At 37.5% G+C, this 22,052-nt stretch overlaps 1 protein-coding gene across 9 annotated transcripts in view; it reads right to left on the bottom strand.

Moving 5' to 3' along the window:
* Positions 1–21,219, bottom strand: part of dnm1b (dynamin 1b) — a 51,871-nt gene extending 30,652 nt beyond the window's left edge. For 8 of the 9 annotated variants that reach the window (XM_079870661.1, XM_079870657.1, XM_079870658.1 and 5 more), the window contains exons 1-7: positions 20,822–21,219; positions 9,084–9,157; positions 7,466–7,615; positions 7,139–7,342; positions 6,890–6,988; positions 2,702–2,862; positions 1,065–1,207 (exon numbers count right to left, since the gene is read on the bottom strand). In XM_079870661.1, coding sequence (XP_079726787.1) covers positions 1,065–1,207; positions 2,702–2,862; positions 6,890–6,988; positions 7,139–7,342; positions 7,466–7,615; positions 9,084–9,157; positions 20,822–20,982 — 992 coding nt within the window. In that variant the 5' untranslated portion in view covers positions 20,983–21,219. The remainder of the gene's footprint in view (positions 1–1,064; positions 1,208–2,701; positions 2,863–6,889; positions 6,989–7,138; positions 7,343–7,465; positions 7,616–9,083; positions 9,158–20,821) is intronic. The other variant, XM_079870665.1, reaches the window with a different exon arrangement.
* Positions 21,220–22,052: the final 833 nt, after the last annotated feature.

Raw genomic sequence — 22,052 nt, 5'->3', positions numbered from 1 at the left:
CTGGACAAGCGCTTCTGTTAGGCCATGTTCGCCCTTCCCCCATGAGCCTTCCATTCCTTTCTGACCTCTAAGCTGAAGTGGAGAAGTCGTAGAAGAAGCCATTTTCAGTCCGGACTTATCAATTTTATCATTCGAACTACACAGATGTAGAAGGATTAGCTGAGAGGGGATATGTGAAGATGGCCCGGGTAGAGGAGACGCTTGCAAACTATCTCTCCCAGAGTGAGTCATCCTCATTGAAGGCTCCTGCCCTGCCATCCAGGCCGCTTCAGACCACCTCGCGCTTGAATGGCAGGGCATATAAGGCAACAGGCCACGCCAGGGGGCCTTGTACATCATGGCGGTACTGCAGGTTTCCCAGGCAGATCTGCAAAAAGAGGGACTATCAGGAACTGTCGCCTGAAGCGGTTGCTGAACTGTGCCACACTACGGATCTAGCACCCCCGGGCAGCTAAACAAACAGCCGCTGCTATCGGTTGCTTGATGTCAGCGATGGTGGCATCTGTGACTGAACTTGGAGGACACCGGGGAGAAAGAAAATAATTTTCTCCTCGATGCCCCAGTTTCGCCCTCTGAAACTTTTGGTACATCTGTTGAGACAGTGGCCGGAAAGAGAGGCGAGGGAGCAGTCAGCAGGGTTCAGAAAATATATTCCGCGCCGATCCATATCCCCGGCTTAAGCCTCTGGGGGTTCTGTCCCGCCACAGTCCAAGGACCGGAGGCAGGGCCATAGGGAGAGCGTGGCCACTCGCGCTGAGCACAGAGGAGGCGAGATGTGAGGAAGAAGAGACCGGATCTCAGGGAAGTGATTAATAGGAAGCGCTTCGTTTAAGACCCAAATGATGACAAAAAAATAACATCTCTCATCTTCCCACTTTTCTTCTTTTTCTTAATTTTTTTTATAAACATTATAAATGTCTTTACTGTTTACAATTGAATAAGTCCTTGCTTAATAAAAGTATTCATTTCTTTTTTTTTATATTCTTACTGACCCCAAACCTTTGAATGGTTGTCTATGTGCTTGAGCTGTAAATTTTCAAGTGGGTAATACATATAAGACTCACTGTAGCAGAGCCTTGGTTTTGCGAGAAGGATCATCGGGGCGAAAGTGCTTGTACTCCTCCACCTCTTTCTCAATGGACAGTAACTGGCTCTGAAGTTTATTCCTCAGTCCTGGCAGGGTGTCTCGGATGTGATTAGTTAATTGCTAGATGAGAATGAAAACCCTCGGTTACTGGCTAAGCAATATACTTAAAGGTGCCCTAGAATGGATTGTTTTATTATTTTATAATGTTTCCTGGGGTGCCCTTATAATGTTAGTATGTTTTTTAGATCTAAAGTTGTTATAATTTAGAAATAAAAGGCATATTTCCTAGCCTGATTTCATCCTCTGATTTGAACGCTCTGTTTGAAGGGGCGTGTCTGCTGAGAGACTTCAGAGTAAACGCCCACTGCTGTGATTGGCTGACATGCTTGCATATGAAATATCTGGCATTACATGTAGAACTATCTGGAAAACTTTTACTATTACAGCTTTTATACGTTTTTACTATTACAGCTATCGAGATTAACGAATCGTGAGAAGTTTTTTAAGTATTTAGATCTATTACCATCACATAAAAAGTTGCAGTGATGAGCATTGAGCAGATGACAGTCTGTTGATCGCGTGAATGAAGATCTTATCACTGCAACGCAGTTTCTGCGAGAAACGACGTGAAGTTGAGCGTTTAGTCACTGGCTTGATTTACTGATGCATAAACAGTATTGAACGACTTTGAGACAAAGATTTTCAGTCTGAACTTGAACAATTACGCATCAGAAATTCACATAACACACTGGTTCTTCAGAGGCTTCAGAACTAAAAAAATACTTTTGTGTTCATTTGTACATCCAAACACTGAGCAACTGCCATGCTTCGTTCGCTCGTTTGCAAGCCATGATGTCTCTCGAGGAAAAAACAATATCGCGCTGGATCTAGATAACACAGTGTAAATTATCGTTAATAAAATCACTACTTACCGCTTGCGGGAATATAACGTTAGTTGAAATTGCCCCCTTCGTCAGTATGAGACGCTGAGAGAAGCCTGGCTGCTTGATATTGTTCCAGGTTAGAAAAACAGTCCGTGGTAAAATGGGCAGAGCAAACTAACAACTTCGAATTAAACTGTAGCGGTATCCGATTATAGATAGATAGATAGATAGATAGATAGATAGATAGATAGATAGATAGATAGATAGATAGATAGATAGATAGATAGATAGATAGATAGATTATAGACAGATCTGCCATTTTCCCTATGATCCTCGCTTGTTTCTTCACCTGCAGAACTTCCGATGATTCGGCTGCGCAGTTCCGCCTGGCATTGAACATGGGCTGGCATATGCAAATTTTTGGAGGCGTACATATTAATGATCCCGACTGTTGCGTCACAGTCGGTGTTATGTGGAGATTCGCCTGTTTTTCAGGGGTGTTTTTCGAAAACGAGATTTAAATAAGAAGGAGAAAACTATGGTGTTTGAGACTCACTGTATGTCATGTCCATGTACTGAACTCTTGTTATTTAACTATGCCAAGATAAATTCAATTTCACATTCTAGGGCACCTTTAAGGCTATATTTTTCTGTATCAAAATGGCAGTGAGGTGTTTAAAATGCTGAAAAACATGCAAAAAAAACCCACATGCTCTCTGTGTCATTCTACCTGATTAAGCACTTTCTGCAGGTAGGGAGTCCCCATGCGATCGGCCAGATGTCGATAGGCTGGGTGGGTGAGGAAGAACTTCCTTTCTGCTGCCATGGCAGCAGTAATGTCCTTCTTGCCATCAATGTCCTTTTGACTGCGGTTCACAACCCCAATGTAGCCTAAAGGGAACATCCAATTTGAAGTAGTAACAGGCAATCAGCATAATAAAACATAGCACATTGGACATAGTCATAGCTAATATAAAATCAATCAAATCAAAATAGTTTCAGAAAATGCAAAAAAAAATACAGTAGCTGTTAAACTATTTTTATGAGGTGGACTTTTTAAAGTAGCCAAATAACAGTAACAGTCAATCAGCATAATAAAACATAGCACATTGGACATAGTCATAGCTAATATAAAATCAATCAAATCAAAATAGTTTCAGAAAATGCAAAAAAAATACAGTAGCTGTTAAACTATTTTTATGAGGTGGACTTTTTAAAGTCGCCAAATAAAATTTTACATGTAAAGTTACAAGGAAATAAATGGGAACCGTGTTAAAGAATCAGTGGTAACACTTTATAATAACGTTCAGTTGTAAGTCATTTATAAGTGGTTAGTTAATGATGAACTAATCATTTACAAAACATTCATAAATGATTAGCAAGTGATATACTAACATTTTATGTATGTTTTGTAAATTCCGTTACAAGTCATCTACAAGTGATTAGTAAATGATTAACTAATTATTTACGAAACATCACTATGCGTTCATAAATGATTAATAAGTGATATGTTAATTATTTTATGTATGTTTTGTAGATTCAGTTACAAGTCATTTACAATTGATTAGTTAATGATTAACTAATCATTTACAAAACATGAATATGCGTTTCATAAATGTTTAATAAATTATGTTATTTTTTTGTATGTATGTAGCAATTAGAGGGTGCAGAAAGTGTTGTAAATGCCTTGTATACACATACAGATCATTTGTAACAGGTAAGTAACAGTGTTCAACACAATGATGTGTAAACGCATGAATAAATCATTTACAACACTTTCTGCATTCCCAAATCTAAACTGTAAACTATTCATCACTTGTAAATGTGTTACACATCATTCGTAGATAACATTCGTAGATCTTATGCCTTATTGTTTCTTGAAGTGGTAATCTACGAATGATGTGTAACATATTTACAAGTGATGAATAGTTTACACTTTAGATTAGGGGATGCAGAAAGTGTTGTAAATGATTTATTCATGAAGTGGAACGCACCCCAAAATGGCGGCAGGGATTCCCCCGAGGGGAAGTGCTTAGGGAAGTTCGCAAGTGCATGTCTAAAAGTGGACTGGAACGCAGCCCATGATAACTAAACAAACTGAACATATTGGTGACAACTAAATTGGTATACTTAAAGTCTGCTAAATTGGAACAAGTAATTTTATACTTAATGCACTTTAGTGATCCGGACGTAGTGCTGAGGTCCGCCTAAAGTTATACTTAAGTGCATTTGATTGTGCTAAAGTGGAACTATTGCAAGTATACTTTAGGTACAATTTAAATATCTTGCATTTTAAGACTGATATTATACAGTGATCATACTATCCTTACTAATAGTGATATTAAAACACATTTTAGGCTTAATATTAAGAAATGTACATTGTGCAATAAAAAAGTACTCAAAATAAAGTTTAATTATAATATTTACATCAGTAAGTCTCAAGCGATATGTCAGCAAATATGTTAATGGTTTGTATATACTTAGTATGAAATAAATGTATTTTAAATACATTTTGGTATACTGTAGGTGTTTTTCACTAAGGTAATCCATTACAGTTACTTCTTGTAACGATAACAAAGGGGTTTACATCTGAATATTTTCTGTAAAAAGCAAGAATATGTTGATATTAATTTGTTGCTTTCCCGGTTTTTGATGTGCATGATTGCCTTTTAAAGGCCGTTTTGTAAAGCGATGCTATTCTGATGCTTTTGAATGGTTTGCTTTTTTTTAATTTGCAACGCACCACATCTGCCAATTATATCAATCCACATTGCCACTGAAAGCTTTAGGCTACAACCTGTCTGTGTCACAGGTGGTTGCAGGAAGACAGACGTAGATGAGTATAATTCCAACACAAAGTTTAATGACGATTATACAAGAATAAACCGGTTGAGCAACGTAGACCAAACAGAGAATGAATGTTAGGGATCAACTTATATAGCAAACACAAACGAGGATAATTAATAGAACACAGCTGAAACCAAGAACACAAATGAGGAGTGGGAAAACTGAACAAAGGAACACATGATGAGAATGAAAACAAACTAAGGGGCTGTTTATACGACACCATTTTCAACTAAAACCGTAATACTATTTAAGCATTTTGGCCATTCATTTACACGACAACGGCAAACTCGTAAAACTCAAAGGAAAAACGTATTTGTTATAAGCATATCGTTGTCATGTAGACGTACCCAAAAAGTCCATGATAATGAAACTAACTGAACATAAACGTGACAGTCTGAGAGTTGCCACCATGGCGAAAGATAAAAAATTAGTTCCAGTGCTGGAAATTTTTAAATCACTTCATCTATAAATCAGAAAAGGGTGCAAATATAACTGTTCAGTGCAAAATATGTTTGCCAACTATTAAAATGCTATTGATATCGAAGGTTTCAATGTCGAACCAGAGGAAGCATCTGCAGGTATGTAACTTTAAGCAGTCATTAAATAAAGTAGGAAAGGCATTGCCTACTCCCGCCTGCCAACACCATGCTGCTAATCAAGACGTATTTTAGCTCTGTATTGCTTGGTGCATGTCCAGTAGTTTATTTAACGATGTTAATCTCCATTCATAACAAATTAGCTAGTCTGCTAGCTAGCTAAAGACGTCTTTACCAGCCACACTTCTGTTTATGAACCCTTTGACAGAAAATATATATTGTTAGATGCCAGTGTTTTCTGTCATAGCTATTGCAAGGATTTGATTTAAAAGCAGTATAATACTGTAGCTATTAAACTACTTCTTGTTATGAATTTAAATCTGTATTTAAACTCAGAACAATCTCAAAGTAAAAAGAGGTGCTAAAGTGTGATTTTGTGGTGGCTGTGCTTTAAAATTAAATTATTATAATCTTAATTCAAGTGATGTAGGATTTTGAAAGTCTGACAGAAATTGAGTGTTGAGTAGGCTAATTAAACCTGCCTGGTTTAAATGTTTGGAAATGATTAACAGATAAAAACATTCATTAGAAATTTATAAAAGTAATCAAGTAATTAATAAAGTAATTGAAATAGTTACACTACTTATTACATTTTAAATAGGGTATCTTGTAATCTGTAACCTATAACATTTCCCAAGTAACTTTCCCAACACTGTCGGTTATACAAGGTTCTCAATGTACATCTGAGGGATCATTCATTCATTCGTGTAATCATGCCATGGCTATACAGTTTAAAATTGTACAAAGGATGTATATTTTACCAAACCGTAGACATGCATTTGCCCTTTCACCTCTTTGCTTTAAGTGCAAAACACAAAGGGGGGGATAGGGGTGTATATTATTGCAGTTTACATCCTGATATCCTGATGTTCTTGCTATTATTTAGAATATTCTGGCCCCCTGGTTGAGATCCACTGCTTTAAAAAGTTATACATAGACGTGCAATTTAACAACTTCTGACCAATGAATTTCCATGTATTAATTGTTGTTTACTAAAGTAATGAAACTAAAGTTTCTTTAGTTAACATCAGTTAACTACTTTAGTTACTATGAAATAAGAATGATCAATACTTCTACAGCATTTATTCATCTTAGTTCATGTTAATTTCAGAGTTTACTAATACATTATTAAAATCAAAAGTTGTATTTGTTAACATTAGTTAATGCACTGTGAACTACATGAACAAACAATGAACAGCAGTACTTATATTAACTAACATTAACAAAGATTTATAAATACTGTAACAAATGCATTGCTCATTGTTAGTTCATGTCAGTTAATATATTAATGTTTACAAATGAGACATTGTAGTGTTACCATATTTGTAATAATCTTTTTAAATGGATGGATTTTAATTTGTGTCAAATGTATAGAATTATACTTATTACAGTGCAAATCTCTTTTTAAATGTTCCTGAGAGGCTATATTTATGTGGAAAGAGTATGAACGCATTCTCTTTGTACACTGACTTCACCTCTCCGTAAAGGAAGAAGCTTGTTTTCCAGGATATCACGTGCATCAGTTCCTTCATCCATTAGATCCAATTTAGTGATCACACCTATAGTTCTCATACCTGTTCAGAAACACACACACACACACACACACACACATGATCAGGAACAGTTTTAAAAGAAAAGAACTTTAAAAATCTCACATAAAGATATGTCTGAAATTTTGCAATTATTTTAGAACAAGTGTCAGTCACTGCTGGATGACAACCCACCCTGAGGGTCAACCTCCTTGGCAATCTTGAGGGCATCTGAGTTGGCCAGGTCAGAGTTTGCAGGAGACACAGCCAGCAACAAGCAGTTATCCTTAGTCACAAACTGCATTAGCATCTCCCTGATCTGGAACTCAATGTCGGCCGGCTGGTCACCTACAGGCACTTTGGTCATACCAGGCAAGTCCACGAGGGTGAGATTCAGGACTGGCGAAGAGAAGGGGTGACATGATTTCATGTGACGTTTCACAATGCATGCTTATATGTAACAGAATATGTAGATCTGATCATGTTGAAATAACTTCTCTGTATGTGCATGAATGAAGGTACCATGAGGTGAATAGACGCGCAGATTGATAGGGACCGGTGAAATGCCTTTGTTTTGGCCGGTGATGCGATCTGTCTCTGCCTCAATCTCCTGACGAACCTCATCGAAATCAGTAAACTTCTTCCCCTTGCAATGCAAAAACTCGGCATGTTCTGGAAATAAGCAATTAGGAAAGGCATTTTAATATTAGCTTTGCATTCCATATTAGCTTTGCCTTAAAAACATGCATTTAAAACTAGAGCAAGGGTTTCTCAACTCTGGCTCTCAAGGACCACTTTCCTGCAGAGTTTAGCTCCAACCCTAATCAAACACACCTGAACAAACTAATCAAGGTCTTCTTCAGGATTAACAGAAAGATATAGGCTGTGTCCGAAATTGCCACCTATACCCTTAAATAGGGCACTATTTGAGGGGACAGCCATTTGTAGTGGTGCCCGAAAACATAGTGGACATTACTGAGTGTACTTATTCAAATCCACAATCCACCGCAATAACAAGTGTACAACTGATGTACAATCAATGGCTATAGAATACCCATAATGCACTGTGACGGTCACGCCGAATGAATTCCCACGTCTGATCAGAAGATGGCGCCCGCAGCTGAATCATCCATTTTACAAACCGCTGGTCCAATGTGGCTACAGCGTAATATCATACAGGTATAAACAATTCCTTTTTACTTGATTATTAAGTTGTTTAAATAAAGCTGCAGTTTGGCGCTCTAGCGGTTAATAAACAGAACTGCATGCATCTTGCTGAAGAACATTGTAGCCAGAGCTACTTCTCTCTGTTTATGTCTACGCCAAGTCATGCAGGTACTGTGCTACTCCGCAGCGGTATGACCCCAACCAATCTAAAATAGTCATAATATAAACACCAACATTATAGGTGTACCATAGTGATTCAAGATAAGACAAAAACACGGTTTGGAAAATGGATTCATGATGTGTACATTTACTATATGAATTAAGTAAATTTTGAACAACAAAAATGTACAGACTGTAGCCTCAAAGGAATGGTTCACTTAAAAATGAAAATTCTATCATCATTTACTCACTCTCAAGTTGTTTTAAACCTGTATGAATTTCTTTCTTCTGGTGAACACAAAAGAAGATATTTTGAAGAAAGTTGTACAGTTGATGGACCCCATTGACTTCCATAGTATTTTTTTTTTCTACTATGGAAGTCAATGGGGTCCATCAAGTGTCTTTTGTGTTCAGCAGAAGAAAGAAATTCATACAGGTTTGAAACAACTTGAGGGTGAGTAAATGTTGACAGACTTTTCATGTTTAAGTAAACTTTTCCTTTAAGGTTTAAACATGCTAGTTTCCATGACGGAGTTAAAGATAATCTTTTCATTACTACTGGAGCCAGTTTGCTAAGTTTCAAATAATTACAGCGAGCACAAATTATGCAAAAGCGGCAGCCCTTCCAGCGCACTCAGTGGGATACTCAGGGAATATTGAATGAGAGTATAGGGGTCGATTTCAAACACAGGGATAGGCAGGTGAGTTTGATCAAGGTTGGAGCTAAACTCTGTTGGAAAGTGGACCTTGAGAGCCAGAGTTGAGAACCCCTGCTAGAGAGTTTGTTTTTTTAGGGTTCTTCTAGGATTTTTACCAGTAGGGCAGTTGACCAGCTGCAGCACTAGGGGGCGCCGAGTGACAATACCAGAGCCACGAGGCAGAAAGTCCCTAAAAAAGAAGATGAGGCAGCATTCACTGAGTCAAATTTTGTTTTTGTATGCAAACGACTGTATTAAAGTGCATTTCTAGCATACAAATATAACATGGAGAGACCATGTAATATTACATTTTCTTTTTAAATCTGAAGTAGAAATAATCAATTAAAATGATAAAATAATAAAATAAGTCATGCTGCTATGTTTAAAACTGCTTTTATGAGTCAATAAAAAGTAATATTAATTAAATAATGTGAATAAAAACTCAGTTTTTAATCTAATGATGACTCTAAGTGTATGTTCACACTAAAAACAGCTCATCATGAAAACCAGATGTACTGACTTAATTAAAAACATGCCAGTGCTAGTGCTGCTCTAGCAGCTGTGTGCATAACCCATTGTTGTACTTGTTCTAGATTTTAGAGGCATTAGTGCAATTTTTCATACATTGATGTTGCCTGTATATTTGCAACTATAAGCCTTCCTTAGCAATGAGACATTTGGAGACAGGGTTGGAGAAAGGTGTGTGAGAAAGCGCTGTATGAGTTTCTGGCCATTAGGCAGAAGTGCTTCCAAAATTAGTGGTTATGCTTAGAAAGAAAAAAACATGTAATTGCATTTCACTACTGACCACAGCTTTTATGGATTTCCAAGACTGGATGTTTAAAATAGCCTCTTCACGATCTAATCTCACAATCTAACTTTTTAGGTAGCTAATTTAATTTGTGTTTTTTTTTTTACAGTCCAATTATGTAATAAAATAATAAAGCAATCATGATGGTTATATACAGGTATCCTATCATAATAGCCTCTCATATTATCTCTGATCAGCTTCTTTGATTATCCAATAAACTGCAAAATGGCAGATACTAAAAATTTTTTAAAAAATAGTTTGCAGTGTGATGAGGATGTTTGTATAATTAGTAAATAGGGCAATAGACTGTTTATTTTAGGACTGCTATGAATTAATTAAGTGCTCTAGTTGTTGTCCATATCCATACAGCCCATATTTTGCAAGATGCAGTTCAAGGAATACATAGCCTATATAGTACATACATACACAAATGCATATATACAGTAGTGGCCAAAAGTGATGTCCGGCCAAGGAAAATTGACATCTTCACCCTTTATTCAAATATTGTTACAAATTTGTTACAAATTTTGTACGCATAATGCGTAGTTGTGCTTGGAGTCAAATGTTTTATTCGTGATACTTTTGAAAATAAAAATAAAACCTGTAGCTTTAGTTCAGTAGCTTTTTTCTTTGTTTTTGCCAAATAGTTTTGTAAAATAAACGCCTTAACCAAGTTTAGTGTTTTGTTCTTCCCTCATTTTTAAAATGTTTTAAAGATCTAAAATATTTTCCTCATATTTTCGTTTAAATTACGGTTTTATCCCCTCCGCACATTATTTTGGTCACTATTGTATATACACTGCCGTTTAAATAGTTTGGTCTCTGTAAGATTTTTTTTATGCATTTTTCCCAAAAATACAGTAAAAACAGTAATATTGTTAAATATAATTAGTTACAATTTAAAATAACCACTTTCCATTTTAATATATTTTACAATGTAATTTAGTGACAAAGCTGAATTTTCATCATCATTACTCCAGTCTTCAGTGTCACATAATAATATGATAATAATCAAATATGCTGATTTTGTGCTCAACAGTTGTTTATTACTGCTTAATATTTGATGAATGGATGAATTGTTTTTTGTAACAATGTAAATGTCTTTACTGTCACTTCTGATTAATGCATTCCCGATTTTTATTTATTCATTTATCTTTTGCTTCAAACTAAAGTTTGTAATGTTGTTGATGTCTGACTGATTCAAGGGTTAGAACAATGACCTCTGAAAAAATAGGTGGCCACTTTTTTTTTTTTTTAAAAGCAGCCTAAAACTAAAACCTAACGTTTACTAGGACACATGACCAGCTTAATTCTGCACTTCCCATTATTGACACACAGACACACACACAAGCTATGTCCCAATTCAGAGGCTGCATCCTTCGAAGGCCGCAAAGGTCGGACCGGGAGTTGTTAAATGATATGGTCTAGCCTTAGGAGGACTGTTCTTGTTGCCTAGAAACCGTAACAACTGCCGTTGATGAGTGGCAGTAACGTTTATACTGGACTTTTTTAAAAGTTATATTCAACTAAAAACAAAACAGGGTTCACAAACTGTCTAAATACGTTTACCATGGTCCATTTATGTATATAATAAAGAGTATAAACTATAATTGCATATTAGTAAGATACAAGTCAACATTTGGACCGCTTTAAAATTTATTTTTATTTTTACATTTGTATCATTAGATATTCAGGTAAGCTGAAACCCCATACTTATGTTTAAAAGTGTAATTAGGCAAGTTCTCTAGAAAAAAAATCCCTTCATCACTGGCGCGCAATGGCCGCAAAGGATCCATCTGTTGGATCCTTCATTTCACAGGAAACGAAAGACGCATTTGGAGGCCGCATTTGAAGGAGCCTTCGAATTGGGACAGCCTTCGTCGCGCCGCGGTGACGCAATCGGCCTTCCAATGCGGCCTTTTGAAGGATGCAGCCTCTGAATTGGGAGGCAGCTACAGTGTCTTATCTGCTCTTGCAGGCTGTTTAATGACATTCATACGGCAGCTGTGATAACAAGCTGCTTTCCGCCGGACTGCACCATAATGAAATTGATCGTCAAGTCACCATGGTGATAGGGCAAATCAGCATGTGCCACTGTTATAAAACTCTATGTCTCATTCATAATATAGACATATAGACATCTGTCCAATAAATTGCACCATAAGTGTCAGCGTGGATGAGCTCATGTTCGTTCAACTGTATGATACACTGCAACTGATTCTAAGTCCAAAGAGCAGTTTGTCTGTGAGGAAATGAATCAAGTAAGAAACATAAGCAAAGCTATTTTGAAGAACTGTTTTCCATAAAATGAAAGTCAATGGGGTTCAAAATAAAATTGCACCCAATTCACATTCATTCTATAAATAAATAAAGAATTTTCTTCTTTGGAAGATATTTAAAAAGTAAACAGATTTAGGTTTGTTAAAGTCTCATTTTTGTCTCATTTTGGTCTCATATTATTGTTTAGGTAAAAAAAGTTTGAAAAGTGAAACAAAACAAAAAAGTTATAGAGGTTAAAATTTATAAAAATTATTTATGAAAATGATTTTATATAAAATATATTTTATAAAACATGTTAAACTCAAAATCTACTAGAAAGTCAAAGCCATACATCTAAATAAGTTGTTATTCTAAATTTGAGGTTGATATCTCAAAAAATGAGCTTTCAGTAAGATTTTGTTTGGGTGCAGTACCAAATTTTCCCCATTAGAAGCCAGCGAAGTATACACAGTGGTTAGACACCCACACAATTATAGCCGATAATGTAACAAATTGGTTCTTTAATATGCAGAAGAGGAAAACAGGAATAAAGTGAGTATTTGCTTTATTGGGCAAACCTGAGAAAATGGCACCATCTGGTAAAACATTTTTTTTTTTTTTTTTTTTTTTTTTTTGAAGCCTTGCCAACATGAATGAAAGCCTATTAACAAATACTTTATAATTTTAGAGTTAAATGGCCCTGGGATTAAAAATTGCAGTTTTAATGGGTGTCAATGGGGACATTTTCTCCTTAAGGTCCTGAGTGTAACTATTTTGTGTTACTAGTGTAAAGTAGATTTATTAAAGGAAATGGGGGTGAAATAGTAAAATTCCAATAAAAATATACATTTGTGCCGAAATGTATGCAGTTGGCATTAACACAGGCAAAATGATAATTAAGAAAAGAAAAAAAAAAATGAGTCATCCCTCTGTGTTACAAATACAAACACTGGGATGGGACATTTAGGGTCTTTTGACCCTAAAACACCCCTGATGGAGAAAAAAAAGCTTAAATTAGCCTAAGGTGGTGTCCTTTTGAGTGGAACCCGATGCCGCACCTTAGCGTTGATGCTATATATCCGGTGGATGTCGTGTCGGGATGTAGTGGAGCGCCTCACCATTCTATAAATACATGACAGAAACAGCTTCTTTGTCTTCAGAAGCCATATGTTTTTTTGAGCACGTGTCTGCAACCCTCCATTGTGTTGTGTGCCTGTGAAATCAGTCAGTAGTTATTCTGTACAATGGTAGGGTTGACTTACAGAAAGTGTGTGACGCCATATCAGGGAAAGTATAGTAAGACCTTATAAAGAGACCAATATACTCAATGAAGACCAGGAGTCAAAGTTGAGGTACAATAAGTTGACAGACATAGGAAAGAGCAGAAGCCAAAGAATAGAATAGAATAGAATAGAATAGAATAGAATAGAATAGAATAGAATAGAATAGAATAGAATAGAATAGAATAGAATAGAATAGAATAGAATAGCCTTTATTGTCATTGCACTGTGGAGGTACAACAAAATTTAGGGTGCTCCCACAGAGCTACCTTTGCACCACACAAAAAAGAAAAACAACAAGAAACAAGAAACAACGTAGGCTACATCAGGACAAAAGACAAAACAGGCTAAACGAGCGATTTTCTCTCATTAAAATAGAGACACAACAATAATATAATAATATATACAAACAGAATGTAATATATATATATATATATATATATATATATATATATATATATATATATTTACACTTTAAGATTTTAACTTTTTGTTAGATTTTATATATATATATATATTTACACTTGAAGATTTTAACTTTTTATTAGATTTTATATATATATATATATATATATATATATATATATATATATATATATATATATATACATAAAATCTAATAAAAAGTTCAAATCTTAAAGTGTCTGTAGTTATTACAAGAGTGCAGGTAGGGGGAGGTGAGCTGATTGTCTGCTCTTCAGGGCGGCATGGGGTGATTGGAGGGGGGGGCTTATGTGTGTGAGTGTTCATGGGTATTGGCAGTTCGTATGGCCCAGGGGAAAAAGCTGTTCGTCAGCCTGCTGGTGTGGGATTTGGTTGACCTGTAGCGTCTCCCCGAGGGCAACAGATCAAACAGGGGGTAGGCAGGGTGTGAGGGGTCTCTTGTGATGGCCTTGGTTATCCTGAGGCAGCAGGATGTGGAGATGTTTTCCAGGCTGGGCAGAGGGCAGCCGATGATCTTTTGGGCAGTGTTAATGACCCTCTGCACCGCCTTCCCGTCCTCAGTTGTGGAGCCTGCATACCACACACTTAAGCAGTGTGTTAGTATGCTCACCACAGAGGAGTGATAGAAAGACAGCAGCAGCTTTCTTCCTGAGGACACGCAGGAAGTGTAGCCGCTGCTGAGCCTTCTTAACCATATTGTAAATGGTTGTAAACTGCACGGTAAATGGACTGCATTTATATATAGCGCTTTCACAGACCTATGGCCACCAAAGCGCTTTACATAGCCTCACATTCACCCACTCATACATACACCGACGGCGGCATGCAAGGTGCCATCCAGCTCGTCATCCAGCTGGGGTTAGGTGTCTTGCTCACGGACACCTCGACACTTGGTCAGGTGGAACCGGGGATTGAACCACCAACCTTCCGGTTTGTAGACAACCTACATGAACCACTGAGCCACTGCCGCCCCATTGTAGGTCCAGGAGTGGTCAGCAGAGATGTGTGTGCCCAGAAACCTGAAGGTGGTGACAATTTCCACCCGATCTCCATTTATGAGGAGGGGGGTGTAGTTCTGTCTGTGCTTCCTGAAATCCATAATTAGTTCTTTTGTTTTAAGGATATTCAGGGTCAGGTTATTGTCTGAGCACCAATAACCCTGAATATCCTTAAAACAAAGGATAAAGCGTATCCCCTAGAGCCCTCCCTCGACAGGAGGACAGGACAGGAGGGCAGGGAGATCTGAGCAGTTCAGCTTGCCTAAGGGTAGATCCGATTTAAGAGAAATGATCTTCACGATGGCAGCCAAAAAAAAGTCCTGACACTTCGGGCTCAGTCCAGTTCAGTTTGCCTCCCGCCTCGTTTCCAAGGCATGGTGGGAACGAAAGTGTGCCAGGAAGGAGACAAAGTATTCCTCAAAGAGGAACTGTGCACTCTTCTGGCAAAAGAGGCAATAGAGCATGTACCCCTGCCAGAAAGAGACAGGGTTTTACAGTTGGTATTTTAAAGTGCCCATTAAAGATAGAGGTTTACATCCAATTTTAGATATACAGGGCCTGAACCGTACTCTTCAGACATACAGGTTCAAGGATTGGTTTGTGACTATAGATCTAAAGGACGCATTCTTTGGAATTGAGATCTTGCCAGAACACAGGAAGTTTCCCAGGTTTGCTTTCAGGGGCAAAGCTTACTAATATAGAGTACTTCCTTTTGGCCAAGCTCTGTCCCCATCCACGTTCACCAATGCTGTGGTGCATAGATGCTGCGCTGGCTCCTCTGTGACCTCAGGGCATCCGTGTACTCAACTATATCGATGACTGATTGATATTAGCCAAGTCGGAAGAGCTAGTGGCATGACATTGAGATGTTGTGCATGCTCATGAAGTATTTGGGGCTCAGCTTGAATCTCAAGAAAAGAGTGTGCTTACTCTAAAACAAAGAAACCACTTTTTAAGGGAACCACTTCTTTTGGGATTCGACCACGATACAGGCACATCTGTCTCCTGCACGTGTAGATTCAATCCTAACCACTGCTAGAGACGTCAAGCTAGTCCAACAGCTTTCCGTTCAGCTAATTCAAAGGCTGCTAGGCATTATGGCAGCAGCAGCCAACATTATTCCTTTGGGTCTACAGCACATAAGACCTCGTCAATTCTGACTCAAGAGCAGAGGTTTCCATCCTCTGAATCATGCTTCCAGAGTCGTAAAAGCCACGCACAGTGGACATCATTCTCTTCAGCTTTGAAAGACACCAGGATTCCTCAACAGAGGCCTGGAACTAGGGGCGTGTGACGGATGCCTCTCTCACAGGCTGGGGTGCGGTTCTCGACGTCCGAACAGCCTGTGAAATGCGGTCATCGAGCAGCGCATCTCGCATTGGATTACTGATGTGTGTGGTATGGCTTTGCCTCTAGAGGTCAGGGCTCACTCCACTACAAGTATGGCCTCTTCCAAGGCACTTGCTAGGGGTATAATACTTTATGATGTATGTGCTGCAGCAGGTTGGTCCTCTCCGCACACATTTATCAGGTTTTATAGATTAGAAACTGATTCAACCCCAGGTTCTCGAGTCCTTGAGGGTTGATCCAAGTCAGAGTCGGCACTCAACAAAGGTCACTCGTGGGCAGGCTCTTCCCAGGGAGTGGAGGAGTTGGTATTTAAGTTCCCATAGCATTAACAAGGGCTGTCATGATATCAGATATTTCTGATACACGATTATCGTGGCCAAAAGAATTGATGATAAATTGCAATATCTATAGAAATTCTGAAAAATAGAATAGAAATGAAAAAGAAATTATAGTATTATATACAGTAATAAAGGCTATGTCGATTGGCATTGCAATATAAATATACATTATCTTTATGAAAATACCCTATTACTCATGAGTCTCACTTGTGGACTTTCTGTGCAAGGGCACCCTTGAGCATCGAGAATGACTGAAACATTAATTAAATGTGAGAGTTTAGCGCTCCATACTGCTCACATCATCCTATTTGGGGTTAAAAAAAAGACTGCTTCTAAAGATATTTGAAGTAAATGTAGGATAATCCATGTTTCTATCCAAATGAGCACACTTTTGGATTAAAGCCAGAGGGATGTAAATATAATAACACACAGAAAGGTGTCAGCAGTTAACAGGTTAATGTAACATTTCCTATTTCAGGACTAGCAAAATAATGGCAACTTACTCTCTGTACAGTGGCCAAATCTGAACGATAACGGCGGCGGAGGTGGGTGAAGAGGTTGGTGGTTTTGCCCCCTTTTGCTCTCACTGTTGATCGTCAAGTCCTGCAGACTGGGCTAATTAACGAGTCATTTTCGTGGAATTCAAAGAACTTCCACACTGGCAGGATAACTTTCTTTGAGTGCGGGTAGAGTGTCTCGTCTGTCATATCCGACGACTGCGTGCTGTGACTGCTAGTGTTTTATGACAAATGGCAACCAGCGTATAATATTATCATGCCTGTCCTATTCATTTGAAATATCATGGTTATCGTCAATACGTCTCTGGTTACATATGTAACTTGGTTCTCTGAGAGAGGAATGAGACACTGTGTCGCGTTGCCACGGCCCGGTTATGCCTGTGTGTCTTCATCAGACAAATTGAATCTGTCAACAGTCAACACACATTTCTGGAATCTATTTCTGTGAGACACTACACTACGCCACAACGTCCATATGTTCAGCCATGCTTTTATTCAGCAAAGATTAATTTAATTGATAGAAAATGACAGTAAAGACATTTATAATGTTACAAACAATTTCTATTTCATTTCAACAATCTATCTGAACTTTAAGTTGTATTTATTTGTGCTATTGCTAATTTGCTTATTTATTCTTATTGTATTACTGAAAATGTTTGGAATTTATATTAGTTAATCTAGAATATTAGTTAGTTGCTGCTGATTTTTTATTTTTATTTTTTATGGTATTCAGCTGCAACAGAATGTTTTGCAAAAAAAATAATAATAACAGAATAAATGTGTTTAATATCTAAATGTTTGACTTTAATTTATTCATTTATTTTTTTACCATATCGGAATCGAAACTGGGAATCGATAAGAATTGGAATCGGAAATCGGAATTGGAAAGATCAGTAAAAATACAATAGGGTACAAGTAATTGTGTGGCCACTTGGTTCATGACATAATAGTAACTAAATCAAGACAGAGCCACCTCCACATATTTTTAAAGAACTGTCCTTGGTCCTGAAAACAAGCAGAGCTCATCAGGCTAAGTGCCAGACACAAAATAATTATGCTGTTACGAGATAAAGGATGTTAATAAGTAAACCTGTTTAAGAAGCGTGAGGCAAATTTAGGCTTATAGAGAATAAGACGTGCAATAAGACAACAAGAATCCAATTCTCCTACTAACCTTCTAATATTAACATACTCATTTGGGGTCAATAAGTTATGTTTTTAAAAGTAATTATTCAGCAAGGATTCATTACACTGATTAAATGTGACAGTAAAGACTTTGCTACAAATATATATTATTATATATTCATCAAATAATTCTGAAAATGTATCACAAAAATATTAAGCAGCACAACTGTTTTCTGAATTGATATTAATAACAAATTCTTCTTGAGCACAAAGGATCATGTCACAGTGAAGACTGAAAATTCAGCTTTTTCCAACATAGTAAGAAATTCCATTTTAAAATATATTGAAAAAAGTTCATTTGATTTGTAATAATATTTCACAATATAACTCTTTTATTACATTTTTGCTCAAATAAATGCAGCATTGGTGAAAGATTTCAAAAATCTTACAGGCCCCAAACTTTTAAACATTTATTTATTTACATACCAGCAACATTATGCTTAATTATGAAAAATAGCAATTTCAGTTTCAGCACAATCTTAAAACAATCCTATAAAGAAACAGTTCACATACAATTCAAATTTTGTCATAATTTAGGTCTAACTCTGTCAGGGTTCTGTCACTTCAGCCTGGTTCATTCTTGGTTTTGTGACAGAGCCCTGACACTCCTGTATTGTCTTTTCTTTGTGTGAGCGTGCGGTTTGGAGTGTGGTCGAGCTGTGCGCTCTCTTTGTGCCTTGTTTCTTGTTCAGAGTGTGGTGTTCGGATCCCGGCACTCACGTCTAGTTTGCGCGTTGGGGTTCGGACTCTCATGCTCCATGTTTTGTCTCTCGTGTGAGCGCATTGTGTGTTTATTCACTTGTCTCGTGTTTTGTGAGTGCCTGGTTTGTTTTCATGTTTGTTTCTTTATGCCATTTGTTCTCCTGTCTATTGTCTTATCTGATTATTATCGGTTAACTTTCCCCAACTGTCCTCTGTGTACCCCTGGTATTAAGATGCGTTTTGGTCATTTGCATCCCAAGTGGAGAATGCTAAATACAGGTGTAAATGGGGTCTAAAATGTTTTGAGCTTGTCCACTTTCAACCACTTCCAGAAGTAGTCAAAAATGCATTCGGTCGGATTGATTTCGTTGTGTAAACGCTCATGTGGTCGAATTTGTTTAAAAAGCCACAAAAAAAAAAACACTTTCTCTCCGCCTGCTGACGGGATTTAAACTTAGTCGGCTAAAGACCCAAATTTGGTAAGATGAAAATCGTACCCAAGCACTCTCACCATTCCATGGTCTTGAGAAACATGAGAGCTGCTGCTCTCCGTATGTTTTTTTTTTTATCGTCTCCTTTCGCATTCATATGTAAATTGTGCGAGCTTATTTTGCCCATTAGATCGAAAGAAAACATACATTTACCCTCTCCTCAAAGAAATCAGTACAGAAGTGGTTGAAAGGGGACAAAAGAGATGAATTAAAACACCAGGTTTAAACGGGTATGTGTCTCCCTCATCTACTTGTGATCTGATTGACCAAAACGCAAACAGGGCCTAAGGTACCCTCATGTGTCATTATCCTGCCATGTCTCTCTGCCTGTCTTGTTGTCTGTCTTGTTTTCCCCCACGGGGTAGATTTTGTTTGTTTTTGTTTTATTTTTATTAATAAAAAGCCCAGTGCTCTGCATTTGAGTCCTCATCCTCATCCTTCACCAAACCCTGACATACTCAGCCTAATGTTGTTCTGTATGACTTTCTTCCATGGAACACAAAAGGCAGAATGACAGCTTCAATCACCATTCACTTTCATTGTATAAAGAAAAGAAAGAAAGAAATGCAATCATCACAAGTTTAGAACAACATGGTGGTTTGTAAACGATGTCATGGTGAACTATAACTTTAAAGGATTGTTATTTGGTCCTAATACTATTGGTTCCAATTTATGCACAAAATTCCATCAGCATTCCTCAAAGATTTCGACTAGGGACTAGGGTGAACAGAAAACAAAAAGCAGGGAAGATAGGCCCTGTGGCTCACATATGACCCTCTGACACCCGATACGAGCGACCAGTGAACATTAAACCTTGGACTTAGGTCCCTTTTATCACAGCGGCCTCTGAATGCCTTTATATCTTGTGTTTATCTTCAACCAAACCATGAAAATCTAATGGAAACATAATAACATTATCTAAGGTATACGTAATTAGCTGTTACTCTAGACCGTAAATATTACACAACACTTCACACAAAGATCCTTTCTCTTCCTAATATGCATAAGCTCGCTCGCTCATATGATGCCCAAGAATGCTGTTGTTTGGTGAAGAGGCAGCTCGCTAGTATGATGGCCTCGCGAGGACACACACGTCAGCCATGAGCATCATTCATGTCACTCTCCTTCACGAGGCTGCTGCCAAAAGCGGTTGTCCATGTCGAGAGGCTGAGTTAAGTTTGCATGTTTTACATTAAGTTTTACATTAAGTAAATCATGGTCAAATAAATGTATTTAGTCAGTTAAGCATCAATGTATAACAAATTCTCCTGTTTTATAAGCGTAACCTGCCTAAAAACAGATGAGCTCCTCACTGTCATTGATAATATTCTTTCTATATTATTATAACATTGGTTTTGGTCCACATGCATTATATAGCCTTAGTGATAACTGAAAATGTTTGTGTCCCGTTCAAGAGCAATTAATGATACAGGGATAGTGGATGTCACGATGGATGTAGAGTGATGCTGTCCACTTACTTCCCAACGAAGTTCTCCAATACCGAGCTTTTCCCAGCACTCTGGCCACCGACCACCGCGATCTGAGGAAGGTCCATGTTGGCATTTTGTCCGATGGCAGAGAAAGCATCCTGCAGTCTGTTTACCAGAGGAATCAAGTCCTCCATTCCCCGATTGCCCATCGTGTGAGATAAATAATAGGCTCTATTTCACAGTGACTAAAAATGGTGTGATTGACCATGAACTGAGACCTAATTTGCAGGCCTCGCAATATCTAAAAGCTGTTCTTTGATGCGTTTCCTTTAATTTTCCAGGCACCTTGGCGAATGGACATACGTCCTCTCCACGCGCTGCTCCCTGCCTGTTCTTTTCACCACTGTCTGCGGGAGCGATGCGGTGATGAGCGCTGGATACTGCGATACCGTCTCCAGCCACTGGGGGCGCATTGCATACTGAAATTATCGTTCCAATGTTTGTGATAATTTCACAGGACTTTCTGTGAAAAGTATCATTTTCAATGTGATTATAAGCAATATCATAAGGTTTTGAATTGTATTCCAAAGGCCTTTCCTCTGTTGGTTAGAAATGCAGCCCCCAATGTAACTGAAGCTCTTCATCTGCCATCTTTAAAAATAAATGGACTGGATTTTGTCATGAGTAGCCTAGGCCTAGTTTCCAAACAAATTAATAAGAACTTTATTAACCCAAGACACATTTCCAAATCAAGCTAGTCGAAATTATGTGACTCAAATTTTTTCCCAAGAGCTATATTAATAAATTAAGAACTATGGATCTTTCCTAATACCTCCCAAAGCTAAGGAAGTACAATACCCATCCTTAAAACTTCTTAGATATAGATTTAATATGGATCACAATAATTGCACTTTCTGTGATTCTGAAATTGAAACAAGAAGTACATTTGTTTTTTGACTGTATAATTAGTAGAACCTTTTGGTTTGACATTTGAGTGGCTTAAAATTACAATAGGCTACATTTAATTTCTTAATTTTCAAAAAATGACATAACTTTTGGTATAATAATGGAAGATGTACGTGAATGTGGTGTTAATTCCTGTTCAAACAATCTGGGGTCATAAATAAAAACATTTGCATGTAAACTGAAGGTTTAAAGTTGTTTACTTTGAGAGACTTTTTTATCCAAAACCATATTAATTGCATCCCTACATTTTTGAGGAGTAAAAACAGACAATTAAATGGCATAGATTCCTGCTGTACATAAAGAAAGATTGATT

The sequence above is a fragment of the Squalius cephalus genome (genome assembly GCF_949319135.1).
Source record: "Squalius cephalus genome assembly, chromosome: 5".
In the NCBI taxonomy this organism is placed as follows: domain Eukaryota; kingdom Metazoa; phylum Chordata; class Actinopteri; order Cypriniformes; family Leuciscidae; genus Squalius; species Squalius cephalus.
This window is presented reverse-complemented; position numbering and strand designations above follow the sequence as displayed.